The sequence below is a fragment of the Solanum dulcamara genome, chromosome 8, assembly GCF_947179165.1.
Source record: "Solanum dulcamara chromosome 8, daSolDulc1.2, whole genome shotgun sequence".
Lineage (NCBI taxonomy): Eukaryota > Viridiplantae > Streptophyta > Magnoliopsida > Solanales > Solanaceae > Solanum > Solanum dulcamara.
The window spans coordinates 17473364-17487807 of NC_077244.1; the positions used below are offsets into that span (position 1 = coordinate 17473364).

Consider the following 14444-nt stretch of genomic DNA (forward strand, 5'->3'; position numbering starts at 1 on the left):
TAATATAACGGGGACACCCGATGATAACTTAAGCAATTATATCTCTCTAGTTTTTGATTTTGAATAGTACGTATACCTTTGCGTATGGCAATTGGTGGGGTTGTACTGGAGCAGGTGACGAAGGAGCAAGAGATGAGTCATCAAGAGCTACCAATGTATCTGGACTAGGAGTAGTAGTATCATTGTTATTATTAAGAGGACGAGCACGTGGGGTGTATACAGAATTAGAGGATGAGTGATTTGAAGACGATCTGGAAGACTGGCAGAATTTGAGGAATTAAATTTCTGCTTGTAGTGCTTGGTGTAAAATAGAGAGATGTTTCAAAAAAAGTTACATCTGCAGTGATAAAATATTTATTTGTTTTTGGACCCTAGCACTTGTAACCTTTTTGGTGATGGGAGTATCCTAGAAAGACACACTTAATTGATTTTGGTTGGAGTTTGTCATTTCTAGTACTTTGATCATGGACAAAGCAAGTACATCCAAACACTCCCAAAGGGAGATGATAGGGATTTCAACTTGGAAGGAGAATTGAGTGAGGACTTTGATGTTTTAAAACAGTGAATGGCATTCTATTTATCAAATAACAAGCAGTAAGAACGGCATTCCCCCAAAAACGAAGAGGAACGTGATAGTGTATAAGTAAAGTACGAACAGTTTCGATGAGAAGCTTATTTTTACGTTCGGCAACTCCATTTTGTTGTGGAGTATATGCACAAGAAGTCTGATGAGTTATTCCTGAGACGACATGAAATTGGCAAAGGAAGATGATAAGTTCTCCTTGGCATTATCACTGTGTAATACCTTTATTGAAACACCAAATTGATTGTTTATCTCAGCACAAAATTTTTGAAAAATGGAGAATACTTCAGAATGATTTTTCATTAAAATACTCATGTGCAAAGGGGAAAAATCATCAATGAAGGTAACAAAATACTTAAATCCTAAACTTGAAACAACACGACTAGGGCCCCATACATCATAGTGAACAATGTCAAACATGTATGTGGCCCTGTTATTGACTCTTTTGGGAAATAAAGTGCGACTATGTTTCCCAAGTTGACAAGACTCACATTTAAAAGAAGACAAAGTGGAAAGACTAGGAATTAATTTCTGAAGCTTAGCAAGACTCGGGTGACCAAGACGGTTGTGGAGATATGAATATGCATGGTTACAGACAGAACTGTCCTTAATACACCAAACTAAAAAGTGGATAAGAAATAATCTCATTCTTATACACACTACCAAATGATCCCTTAACTTAATGTAAGAACAACTAAGTAGATACAAATAAATCTGCTATTTCCCTACACCAACTCCCAGAGGAACATTATTTTAGATGAATAGTCCCACTACTTCAGTTAGCTTTCAGTAGCCACCACTCCTAACTATGATTGAGAACAACAAAAGTAAAAAATATTCGAACAAGGGGAACACTTCTACATATCCTGACATATTGAAGCCAACTACCCGATAATACATAAGACACTACTCAACACTTGTCAACAGATGATCCAAGAAAACTGCAGAAGAGTATAAACCTCCAAGATTTAGAGAAAGTACCAGAAGAATTTGCATTGTTTGGGGATGTGCCGATCCCTCATATAGAAGCCCAACAGAAAGGAGAGCTGCTGACTGAAAAGTAATCCAATAGCAAGAACAATCATTTTTCAAGACAACGATACTTCATTAATGAGGCAGCTATTTACCAAAAGAAACAGTAAAGAAAACATCACTCTAACCCAAGTACATGGAGGAGGGAAACACGGACCTTTAATTCTTCTAACGGACAAATAGTTAAAAAAAAAATTACAACAGAAACATATCGGAGTAAAAATCATAGAAGATTTGAACATATCTTCAGCCCCAAATTTGCTAGCAGGCATGTTGATATTGCAAGAAAATTTACAGGGGTCAAAGAAGAAAGAATTCTAGATGAAAATGAAACAATTAAGCGGTAAGGATCAGTGCAGCACTTCGTCAAAAAAGTCTAGTATTGATTAGATTGGTTATAGGAGATTTTTATTCTAATTAATTTGTCGTAATTACTGTAATTGATTTCCTTTCATAGATTAGGTAAAGGATATTTTGTACAAATACCCTTGTTCATGGGATGTAAATACATCTTGAAATAGAAATAAATCTTTCTTTCTCAAATTCTACACCAGCATTGAAGTCTTAATAGAACGTAAAAAAATAAACAATATGAACTGATAAACCCATAGAGAAGACCAATTTTCTAGGAGAATTTTAACCTTTTTACAGTTTTACAATGTATATTGCAATTACCTGCAACAGGGTTGGCAATTCCAATTCCGGGAAGGAAGACGGATGACGGGATGGTATATGAACATAGAGAGACTGCACGGAGATCACAATAAATTATAGATTCATTAGAACGAAAAGGAAAAAAGCACATCTAGTTACAAATCAATAGTCTGCAACTAGAATAGATTACTAAGTCAATAATGCAGATAATGAACCCAACAAGAAAGTAAAACAATCTGGCAGCAGACAGTTATATGCTGTGAAGAACAAGAAATGAAGTGCAAGGAAGCTTGTTCAGAATATCTCACAAATAATAAGGCCAGGGAAAAGCAACCTGAAAGTTAATAGGGGCTTTAAGATCTGCTGATAAAATCAAGAACTTCATGCAGGACTTCTGTTAACTTCATTAGCATAGGTACTTCCATGAGACTTTTATCAGCTACAACCGTCCATTTATCCCCTCCCCCCACAAACCAAACCAAAATGATTAAAAAATAGCAAACAGAGATGCATACCTATGTTGACAATTCCCAAATAGTACTATGGTGCAGTTTACAAGAACACTACATTTAACTATATAATAAGTGGGAGTCTTTTGGACGACCAAGGGTAATATCGTCTTTTTGGTCCATTCATCAAGCCCACGATCACCACTGCTTCCACTTCATTTTTTGTTGCAGCCTTCTCATTGCTTCTTCATTCATTTACTCTGGTGTTCTCCGCTTATTCAATTTCTGTTCTCTATCCGCTTCTCTATACACTGGGTTTGTTTTTGCTTACTTCTGTATTTCCCTACATTGTTGCACGGAGGAAATTTTTTTACCTTTTAGTGAACTCTAGGGGTGGGCATTCGGTTCTTAAGTTCGATTCTTTAGAACTTTGGTTCGGTTCTTCACTTGTACATACCAAGCCCAAATTAGTTTTTTTTTTGGGTTAAAGTGATTAAATGATATTAGAAAAGCATCAAGAAGATGCAAAGTTACAAAAGAACAAAAGAAGCTGCTCCAAACAGAATTACATGAAGCATGCTTGGCAAAAGACCTGTAAAATCAGCCAAAAGAAATCCCTACATCTCGATCGTACTAGAGATAGGGAACTAACAAAATCCAAAAAGTTATCCACACTGTTTATGGGGGCAAGAAAGTGCCAACATTATAAACTAACTAAACATCTAGCCTTGAGAGTACAAATAGAGGCTGAGATTCCATCAAAACATCTGTTGTTTTTCTCCTTCCAGAGGCTCCAAAAATAACTGTAGGGATCATTCTCCAGATCCTTTTAATGGATTTGTCAACTCTCCACAATACCAATCTAGCAAAAGCATCTTTGATGTTAAAGGGAATTACCCATTGAAGGCCAAGCATAGAGTAGAAAAATGCCAAAGGTCAAGCTGCTGCAGGGCAATGCAGAAAAAGGTAATTTACACTTTGAGTAGTCTCCTTGCACATGACACATCTGTTGATGAGGATTACAACCCTTTTCTTGAGCTTGTCTTGTGTTAGGCATGCTTCTTTCAGGGCGGTCCAAGGGATGCACGAGACTTTGAGAGGCTGGCTTGTTCTCCAGACAAGTTTCCAAAGCCATACCTCCAGGATACCATTTTGAGAACTCCAGTAGTTGTAGCATTCTTTCACAGTATAGATCCTTTCTTTGGAATTTCCCCAAGGATTCTGTCTAAACTCTAGAGTCTCATCCATCAAGGTTCTTTGTCCCAATGTTTCTTTTCTTTTTTTTTTGAGAAGGCTTAGTCTCTATGTTTCTAAGAGAGAAAGGAAGTCATTAACTTGCCAATCCTGTAAATTCCTTCTGAAAGTTAGAGCCCAACAATTGTTGTCTCTATAATGAGCTATTGTTGCTTCTTTGATAGAGGCTATTTAGGACACTGAAGGGAATGAATCTTTTACAGAAGAGTCCCCCAGCCATTGAGCCCATTACTAGCCTTGAAGGAAACTTTCTGGAAGAAGTCATCTTGGAGACTGCTGATGTGTTTCTAAACCCAAACACCATGAAGCTCACTACTTTTCTTTGGACACCACTAACCTTGAATGTCATATTTAGCCTTGATAATGTCCCTCCAATACCCTGCCTTGATGTGTCCATACCCACTTCATAAGTAAACATTGTTGTGAAGCCTGAGGTTCCTAATTCCCAGCCCCCCTAGGCCTTGGGTCGCACAATTGACTGACATTTGACTAGAGAGAATTGTGAGTGAGATTGTTTCCCTCCCATAGGAACCTCCTTTTTAGCCTATCAATTTTCTTTAGAATTGAACTTGGCGCTGAAAATAGACATACAAGAGGTGGGAATACTGTCTAAGACACTATATGAGAGTAAGTCTGCCTCCCAAAGAGAGGTATTGCATCTGCAGGTCCAGCAAATGGAATATGCACTTTTAAATTACTTGCAGTTTGAAATAACACCTCCAACAGATGAGATTTTTCGAAGGTTATTGCTAAATCTTTTACCATTACTCAGTAATTCCTTTTAATTAATAATTTAGACATTCATACTTAAAAATATATTGCAGTAAGTATCATCATGAGCTCAATAACATAATGCAGTAGTTTTTTCACCACAAAAAGTTTGCTCGTTTACTATTTTTCTTGTACATATTCTGTGTAAAACAAGATAGTAACTAAAATGTTGAATAGACAAAAAGTAAAATTTAAATCTAGATAAACAGTGTATTCGAAGTCTCTGGCAACAGCGTCAAAATTGATCGGGTCCACTCTTTTTTTTAATTGTTTGTTGGAAAGGAGGCGAATTTCATTCAACACTAAATTTATGTAGTGGAAGGGAAATGGTGACTTTGTACTCATGTTACTTTCACAGTTCTATCTGTTCTAAGTTTATTGTTTATCTGTTTTGTATGAGTGAGGGTCACTGTTATATTTTAGCTTCACATTTCATGTACAAAATTTTCATATCACTTAGATTGTAGCTATATCTTTTTTGGGTTGACCGTAGCTATGTTAACTTGGAAAGAAGTTGATGGATACGTACTGGTTTCACAGGCATGCAAAGAAACGACTACAGGAAGGCAGCCTCAGCTTCAGGAGAAAACTTTATCAGCCAAATGAATTTAGTTTGATGCATTATGTATCCTATTTTCAAGCTCAAAATTTTAGTGTTCTACAATGGAAGTAATGTGTTACCTTTCAGATGCCATCCATTTTGTCTTGAAACTTATAGGGTTAAGTAAACTAAAAAGACTAAATATAAGCTTTTAGGATTAGGAGTGTATACATTTGAAGCTGTATGACTTGCAAAATTATAGTAGAAAAATTTGCAGTGGCTGATTTGCACTCTCATTGTACATTATTATAAATTTTTACAATGCTGCTTATGAAAAATTGCACAATGCATTCAATCTTTAACGTTTAAGTATTACACATATGATAAAGGATTAGTGATTAAGGAAACATTGTTTGATAAATCAAATAATAAGAGGCATGTTTTATAATATCACAATAAGGCATTACAAGTAATACAGTCATTGATACTAGATTCCAGTAGTAATAGTAATGACAAAAGGTATAAAATGATATTAGATGGTCAAATTAGAAATTGACTAAAAACATATAGAATTATCAATCATGTAGTATACTGTCTTCTTCATTTCATGGAAATGAACTAAATTGAACAATAAAATAGATAAGACTATTTTGAAAGATACTTGTGAGCTGATTGTGACTTTTTGTCTGGCACAGCTAATTAAGCCTTTCTTCAGCTAAAGCAACAAGCAGAGGATTGGAGAAAATTGCAGCATTTTCTTGTGTAAGTTAATCTTCACGACAATAGATTCTGGTGTCTTACTCCTAATTAAGCACATCTTAAAGTGCAACAAACGTGTATGTTAATGTGTGTTAAAATTAAAAAAGAGTACATTAGGCACCCGTGCATAGCACTGGCACGTCATCTAGTAATCAAAATATGCATAGGTAGCAAAGCGACTAGCTCCTAATTCGATGAACAGAGACCAGAAGGAGAATAAGTACTCTTCGTTACAGCAGTTGATATTCACAGAAGGTGGAGAAAACAAATACAAGAATGGAATAGACAATGGAGAAAATGAGAAAATATTCCTTACCTTTGAGATTGCTGGTTGCATAGTTCCCCTGTATGATGCTGCAAGGCCAAGCATCAATCCAACAGTTGTACTTTCATGTTCCTACAAGGTATGACATCAGCGGATGCAGAAAATAAGCAAGTGCCTCATAGATTATAATTTGTTAAACTGCACATTTTACTATATATGCTAACCCAAACTCTCAAACTTATAGTTGTATTACACTCGAAAGGATTTTGAAACCTGAGTATAGTCACTCAAACAAACATGACACAGGGTTGATGCCACAAAAAAATCTGTCATTTTACCAAGCGGACAACCTCAACTATGTAGGCTGTAATTATCCTTCCAACCTTCATGATCATCCAAATAAATTCTATTTCGCATAATTGCATAACATTCAAGCTTCAATGCAAGTCAACAGTATCTAACAATTACTTTAGTAACTTTAGAAACATTAATTTTTTCTCCTTTTCCCCATAGGGCAGGGAAAATCATATTTTACCAGACATGCAGTATAAATAGAAGAATGATGAATAAAATGCGTTGAATCAGAAAAAGAAAAGAAAATCATCGTGTTAGTAAGAAGGGGAAAGCACTTGCATAAAACAAGATCGGTACGGAAAGAAATAAACAACCTGAGAATAATATTGGTATATATCAGTTATAGTTAAGACGCGAAGATGTCCATGTAATCCTAAAGCAAGTAGTATTCCAGCATGAACAACACTGGGCTCTTCAGGTTTGTTATACAATATCCATGTTCGTGACATCTTTCCCTGCATAAGCACATGACAATGCATCAAAACATGAGGAAGTAGCACAAGTAAGAAAATGGAACTTAGAGAAGTATCTAAATAAAACACTGGATAACAACAGTGTGATGAAGCCACATGCAAATAGATAAAACTGAACCTGAGGTGGAGCAAGCCGTAATCCAGCAGCAACTGCATTGTGAAACTCCGGCCAAGATTTGAGTTCTTGAACATTCCTAACATTTGGATCTAAGTTAACCTAAACAAGAACAAGAGGCAAGACTTACACAAGTAAACTTCACAAACGCACAACTGTTGCAAGGCAATCATAGACCTGGGGAGAGGGGCATATGAGTGGTTAGGGTAATGTTCACAAGTGGCTAAAGAAAGCCAACAAATATAATAATGCTGAAATGTGGGCAATGCCAAAGAAACGCGTACCACATTAGTTTGGCAAAAGAAACTACTAAACAGAATAAAAAGGAACAACCTTCAAGGATAAAAAGTATTCACCAAAATCAAGCGTCCATCTACCTTTAATAAGTAAAACATCAACATGTCTCCAATCAATTATCTGAAGACCAAACTGCTAATTTAAAGAAATGCATGCATAGATGGAAATAGATGTACACTAGAATTTGTCTAGACATACCGTTGCATTTTGCTGTGCAGGCAGCCGACCTGCCAAGATAAGCTTGGGAACCGTGAGTGCCTGCAGATGTAAAAACAACTTCCTTAAAACACCACAAGGACTAACTTCTATATTGTCAATTAAAAAATACGCTGAACTATTCCAATTGTAGAAGAGAGTGAAGGATGGTACCTCCGTTAAGAGAGTGCAGGTTGTAGCAAGTGTAAATGCACCACGGCCAAAGGGAAGGGCCGTAGTCCTTTGAGCAAGCTGCCATAATTGAGCCTAAATAAAAGGAAAAAAAAAAGAGAATCAATGTGACAGAGAAACGCTGATTTTTAGAAGAGCTCTAAATGACTGGGAAATTGAGAGTTTTATCAGAATGTTGCAGTTACTGGGATCTTTTGGTGGTACATCTGATTGCCCTGATAGACTTACATGGAAAATGAATAACAAAGGGATTTTTTCCGTAAAATCTGTTTACTAGAATCTGAATCAGAGGCCCTATTAAGGTAAATTGGCCTTGGAAACAAGTTTGGAAAGTAAAAATTCCAATGAAGGTGTCTTGTTTTTGTTTGGTTGGTGATTAGGAAAGCATGCTTAACTCAAGTCAACTTACAAAGAGGAGGTTTTCAAATTTGTTCAAGATGTCTTTTATGTGACCAGGAGGTTGAGAGCAATTAACACCTCTTTTTACATTGCAAGACAACTATAAATCTGTGGCACATGTTCTTTTGTATTTTGGGGATAAAATGGGTAATACCTAGCTCTACTCTGGGGCTTCTGAGCAGCTGGTGGAGTGTAGGGTACAGAGGGGGGGAGGAGGATTGGTGGAAGATCATCCCTGCTTGCATCTGGTGGAGTGTGTGGAAAGAAAGGAATTCCAGATTTTTTGAAGGCACTAGCAGTTCTATCCATAAAATTAGGATAAATTGTCTTAGTTTGTTCTTTTTTTGGTGTAAACAAAGTATATTGGGGGAAGTAGGTAACTTAGTTGACTTAATTGGCAATGTATAAGAATATAGGTTTTTGAACAGGGGTCTTTTGTACCTTTTGGTTTGTTTTTGTAAAGATCTAAACTTAGCACTTTTTTGGGTGTCTAAGTTTTGTTTAATAGAAATACAATTGTTACCTTCCTCAAAAAAAAAAAAAGAGAAACGCTTGCAGATGTATGTGAGGTGTAAAGGACACAATGATGCACATGGTCATCAATGTTACAGTAACAATGTAATGTCTCTCTGGTTAATCTATTCAAGGTTTTTCTTTTATCTTTCTACATTTGTCTTTACTACAGGCAAGTCAGCTGCAGTTCAAAGGTTTTATTTCCTCCTTAAGATGCATTTAGAGCTGCAATAAAAGCAGATAACTGGAAAAAACAATTAGGGTGCAGTGTTCATGTTCTTTAAAAATGTCACCATCCCGAGGAGACAGTAATGCCTTTACTTGTTTGTTTTCTTTTTTCCCCAAATCAGTTGGCTGGCTTTCCAACACCTACCAAATCAATATGTGCCCTTATATAAATTCTGTTTACAAAGAACACATATAGTATCAGTAATTTAACAAGCAATGAACAGTGTATGGAAATGTAAGTTACAAAGTCAAGAGGTGAACTGTGGTTGAAAACCAACAAGAAGATGAGAACAAGAGGCACATGTTGACAACTTTAAGGAAAAACAATTATCATTACATAGCATTGGGGAAAACAGGTAGCGTTGTCTTTAGTTCTGGAATAACATGTAGCACATAACAAATTATTGAAACAGTATACCTGTTGGAGGTCCTGATCTGATGCAGTTGGATTAACAGGTGTTTGAATAACAACAGGCCTAGCAGAGCATAGAAGACGTCTAACCTATAAATCAAAACCATCGTTTAATGATTTTAAAGAAGATAAACAAACAACATAAGTGCAGGACTTGACTATGCTGGGAATTTTGTGATGAATGCAAAGATCAGGCATGCTCAAGAAATAAAATTAATGGCGTATTAAATTATTGACTGGACTGGATCATCATGTACATACTATGGTTTTCACCCCAGAATTGACAAGCTAGTGACTAATGAGGAGATCAGTGAAGATAAGGAAGAAATCAAAGCAGAAATTCTAAGGTTTTATCAAGTATTGTATATAGAGGATGAGCAGTGGAGGCCTAAAGCTAGCTTTAAAAATCTTAATAGCATTACTCAAGCAGCGAAAAGCTGTCTGGAGAGAATTTTTGAAGAGGTAAGAGCAGCCATCAACTCTTGCGCACGGGACAAGAGTCCAGGATATGACGGTTAAACAATGGCCTTTTACCAAACTGCATGGGATTTCATCAATGATGACATTATGGAAGCTCTCAACCATTTCCACCAGCAATACCACATGGTCAAGTCCAGCAATGCTTCTTTGATAACCCTTATCCCAAAGAAGGGAATTTTGCATCTCAGAGACTTCAGCCCTATAAGTTTCATAGGGAGTGTACTAAATTTTGGCCAAAGTCTAGCTGAGAGGCTTAAAACAGTAGTCTAGAAGCTGGTGTCAGGGGAACAAAATGTCGTTCTTAAAAATAGACAGATCATTGACCCTTCATTGATTACAAATGAAATGCTTGATGGTAGATTGAAACATAAAAGCCTGGGATTTTGTGCAAACTGGATGTCGAGTTAGCAGGTCCTATTCATTACATATGCTAAAGCAAATGGGATTTGGAGACAGGTGGATTAAATGGATCAAATACAGTCTATCAACTGTAAAGTACTCCATTCTAGTGAATAGGGGACCCTCTTGGCTTTTTCTCTCCATGGAAAGGAACAAGGAAAAGGGGACCCTCTTTCCCCTTTTTATTCATTTTAGCCATGGAGGGTTTAAGCAAGATCCTGGACAAAGCCAGAACTAACCACTGAATTGAACGTTTCAAGGTGGAAAGCAATCCAAATCACTCAATCTAAGTTTCTCACTTACTATAAGCAAATGACACCATAATATTTTGTGGGGCTGAGACACTTCAAGTCCTATATCTCAATCTGCCACTCATGCTATTTGAAGCCATTTCAGGGCTTCATATTAACATGATGAAGAGCAAGATATACAATGTCAATGAAGTTCCGAACTCGTCTGATCTGGCAAAGATTTTGGGGTGTGACACAGGTTCTTTCCCTTCCACTTACTTAGGTCTCCCCTTGGGTGCAAGTTACAAAGCAACTGAGGTATGGAGTGGAGTGATGGAAAAGGTGGAAAAAAAGGTTGGCAAACTGGCATGTGCAGCATTTGTCCATGGATGGTAGGTTCACTTTAATCAACAGTGTCTTGGACAGTATACCCACTTACATAATGTCCCTCATACCAATGCCATGTAAGGTTTGGGATCAGCTGGATGATCAGAGGAGGACATTTCTTCGGAAAAGAAACAGTGAAGGGCACAAATTTCATTTGTGATATGGGCAAAGACCTTATTGCCAAAGGAACAGGGAGGGTTATCAGAGATCTTAGCAAGCACAACAAAAGCCTACTTTTAAAGTAGTGGTGGAGATATGGAAACGGAGAATCAATCCTTTGGAAAGAAGTGGTTCATGCTATATATTACAACTTAGCTAATTGGTGTACCAAAAGAGTAGACCCCTCCATGGAGTTGGACAGTTGGTCCTTGGAAGCATATTAACAATTTGAAGGCTGATTTCTTTAAACAAGTATTCTTTAAGGTTGGAAATGGCTCTACTGCCAAGTTTTGGAAGGATAAATGGGTGATCAATCAGGCCCTCAAAATTTCTCACCCAAGACTGTACCAACAAGCCACAGAGAGAGGCTCCTCAGTAGCTGAAAACAAGGAAGGCAACATCTGGGATATTCAGTTCAGAATAAACTTACAAGATTGGGAGTTGGGGGAACTCATTGGTTTGTAAGAACTACTGGCATACTTCTCAATGAATCTTCAACTTCCGGACAGCTTAAGATGGGGGGACTCAAGCAAAGGGACTTGTCCTGTGAAAGCAGGTTACAGCCACATTAATGCAGCTGATGGAATGACTAATCTTGGGCCTTGGAAACTGGTTTGGAAGACAAAAACCCCCCAAAAGTTAAATGCTTCACTTGGACACCCCTTCATAATGCCATTGTAACTCATGATAATTTCAAGAAAAAAGGTCTTCAGGTGGTGAGCAGGTGCTTTATGTGTCACCACAATATAAAGACAGTAAACCACATGTTGTTGCACTGTCGTGTGGCAGCAGACCTTTGGCTTATGTTTCTATCAGTTTTTGCAATCAGCAGAACAACCCCTCTCAATTTAAACGAAGCAGTTGAAAGGTGGAGTTTGTGGAAAGTGGATAAATTCATCAAGAAGATCTGGCAAATAATCCCGGCTTGTATTTTTTGGTGTTTATGGACAGAGATGAATAGAAGATGTTTTCATGGGACCTCAACTCCTTACTGCTCTCTTAAATCCATGTTTGATGAATATTTTTAGTTGGAGCAATCTTTCCCATGTTAATGGCACTATTCCCCTTTTAGATTTTATCAGCTCCCTCTCGTGGCTTAGCAGCCTTGAGTTTTTGCTTCTCGTTTAACTCCCAGTTCATACTAGGTTTTTGCAGCACCTGGAGTTCTCACTATTTGATTATGGAATCTGTTTGCATCTTATTGATGCTTTTTAATACAAAACTTACTTCATCAAAAAAAGGGACAATACACAGAGGGTCAAGCTCATCATATATAAAACTGACATGACAGTCAGGTTTCCATAACGAAATGTATGTGGATCAACTCTAGACAAGAGTAATTGGATAGCTACCCAGTTCAGGGAAGTATGACTCTAACATCAGGTAAAACTCATGGATAGCTCTCCTAAAAGTGAGGCAGGGTTGTATTTACTGCAAAGCAGTGCCTGCAAACATCTATTTTCAGTCATGGACAATATCAATAAACTGACCTCATTCAATCGCAGATCACGACCATAACGCAACTGGATGCCAGAGTTAAAAATATGCTCCATACCATCAGCCACATATCCCTCAACAGAATCTACATCCTCTAGCTTGTTATCCTCTGACTGTATTGCGTCAGATATTGAGGAAGGAATTGTCACCGGATGCAGGTTCAACATGTAAGGAGCGGACATACATGTCATATTTACATTCATATGGGGCTCAAGCTCCACAGATTTTCTTGAATACGCTAAGCGTGAGAAAGCCAAATCCTCCCGACCCAGAAGAACATATGCAGCAGCAGGCCAATCCATTGGAGGAGAGTCACGGCACTTATCCAATGCCTGCATAAGAACAAAATCATCCCTTCTTTAATTAAAAAACAAGTCAAATAAAAAAGAAGATCTTGAGTGCATGGAAACATCTGATTATAACTTTATGATGTGAACTGCTGCAATTAAATGCAGAAGATTCTACATCCATTAAGGGTACAAAGATAACATTATGTAACACCCTTGCAGCCATATTTGTGTGTTCGGGTGAATAGATCAGAATATCCAAATTGCGCATTTCTTTATTTTGGATAGGAAATTGGATGTAAATTCTTTTAGCTCTTCACTTACATCTCGCAGAGGAAGAGACACTCCAGCAGGTAACAAATCTAACTGCTGCAGACCTACTCTTTCTCCAACCATTGACAAGACAGTTAGTTCCTCCGGAGTATTAAACGATCCAGATGCAATAGCACAAGAAACACCAGAAGATAACCTCTTCCCCGAAAGCTCAGCACCGCATAACAGGCTATAGAATGATACAATTTTCCGTCCCCAGTTGACAACAGAACTTCCATCTCTGAAGATCAAAGATGGGAGATGACTAATACTAGCAGAACTGCACCCATGCTTCAGGCAGGACTCAAGCCAGCTGAATAAACTAGGAGGAATTCTCTTGGAGGATGAGGTCAGAGATACTTCATGGGTTTTTGAGAGGCAAGGAAAGTCGCGTATATAATGATCCAAATAGCAATCTTCGCGCAGGAAAGCTGCAATATCACATAATAGAACCACCAGAAGACCCAAATCTCTGCATTAAGTTAACTATATTAAGTGGATCATATGAGATAATGGAACCACAGTATGCAAAAGAACTTTACTAACACGTCAAGAAACTTTAATCGGTCACATCAGGAAAACTGCAGAGGTCAACGTGTTAATTCAGTAAAAAATTGCTCAGCACAAAATACAAATAGTAGCAAGCAAAGGGTTGAGTTATTCATTTCTCAAGTAGAGCTAGCGAGGAGTAGTTCCTCAATAGAAGGTGCTTTACTTCTTCACTTCTAAGCGTTGAGCTCTACTACAAAGGTACCTTTTGTTTTCTTATTAGTTGCTTGGCTTATAGGTATGGGTAGGTGCCTTAGTGGGATTGTCGATAAGCTCTCTATGTTAAACTGTTAACACCAAGTCCTAAACACAGTGCCAATTCATTGGCAAGATATGCTTTACCCACTAGAAACTCAATGATTCAGAGCAGAGGCATTCAACCTCCCTACCCTGGCAAAGGGAGATGGCTTATAAAGGGAATCATATGACGTTAATAAAGTTTCCAACTGAAACAACCTGAGTTCTGATTCAAAATTACCCCAACAAATATCAACCTTAGAGTTGCAAACTGACAAGACCAAAAGATATAAATTCATGCACAACTTGCTCCTTTGTTTTCTTTTTCTTTTTCTTTTTCTTTTTCCTTTTGGATCCTCTGAAGTAACAATAGCTATCTGTAGGCAATATAGGTAGGGATCAGGGCCTCATGGAGGGTTCT

At 37.5% G+C, this 14444-nt stretch overlaps 1 protein-coding gene across 1 annotated transcript in view; it reads right to left on the bottom strand.

Moving 5' to 3' along the window:
• The window catches only part of LOC129901690 (anaphase-promoting complex subunit 1), a 59331-nt gene that overhangs the window by 23272 nt on the left and 21615 nt on the right, over window positions 1-14444 (bottom strand). The window contains exons 11-20 of the mRNA XM_055976946.1: window positions 13250-13709; window positions 12632-12970; window positions 9493-9576; window positions 7917-8009; window positions 7746-7805; window positions 7254-7352; window positions 6977-7117; window positions 6360-6440; window positions 2291-2362; window positions 1565-1636 (exon numbers count right to left, since the gene is read on the bottom strand). Of these exons, the coding sequence (XP_055832921.1) occupies window positions 1565-1636; window positions 2291-2362; window positions 6360-6440; window positions 6977-7117; window positions 7254-7352; window positions 7746-7805; window positions 7917-8009; window positions 9493-9576; window positions 12632-12970; window positions 13250-13709 (1501 nt within the window). The remainder of the gene's footprint in view (window positions 1-1564; window positions 1637-2290; window positions 2363-6359; window positions 6441-6976; window positions 7118-7253; window positions 7353-7745; window positions 7806-7916; window positions 8010-9492; window positions 9577-12631; window positions 12971-13249; window positions 13710-14444) is intronic.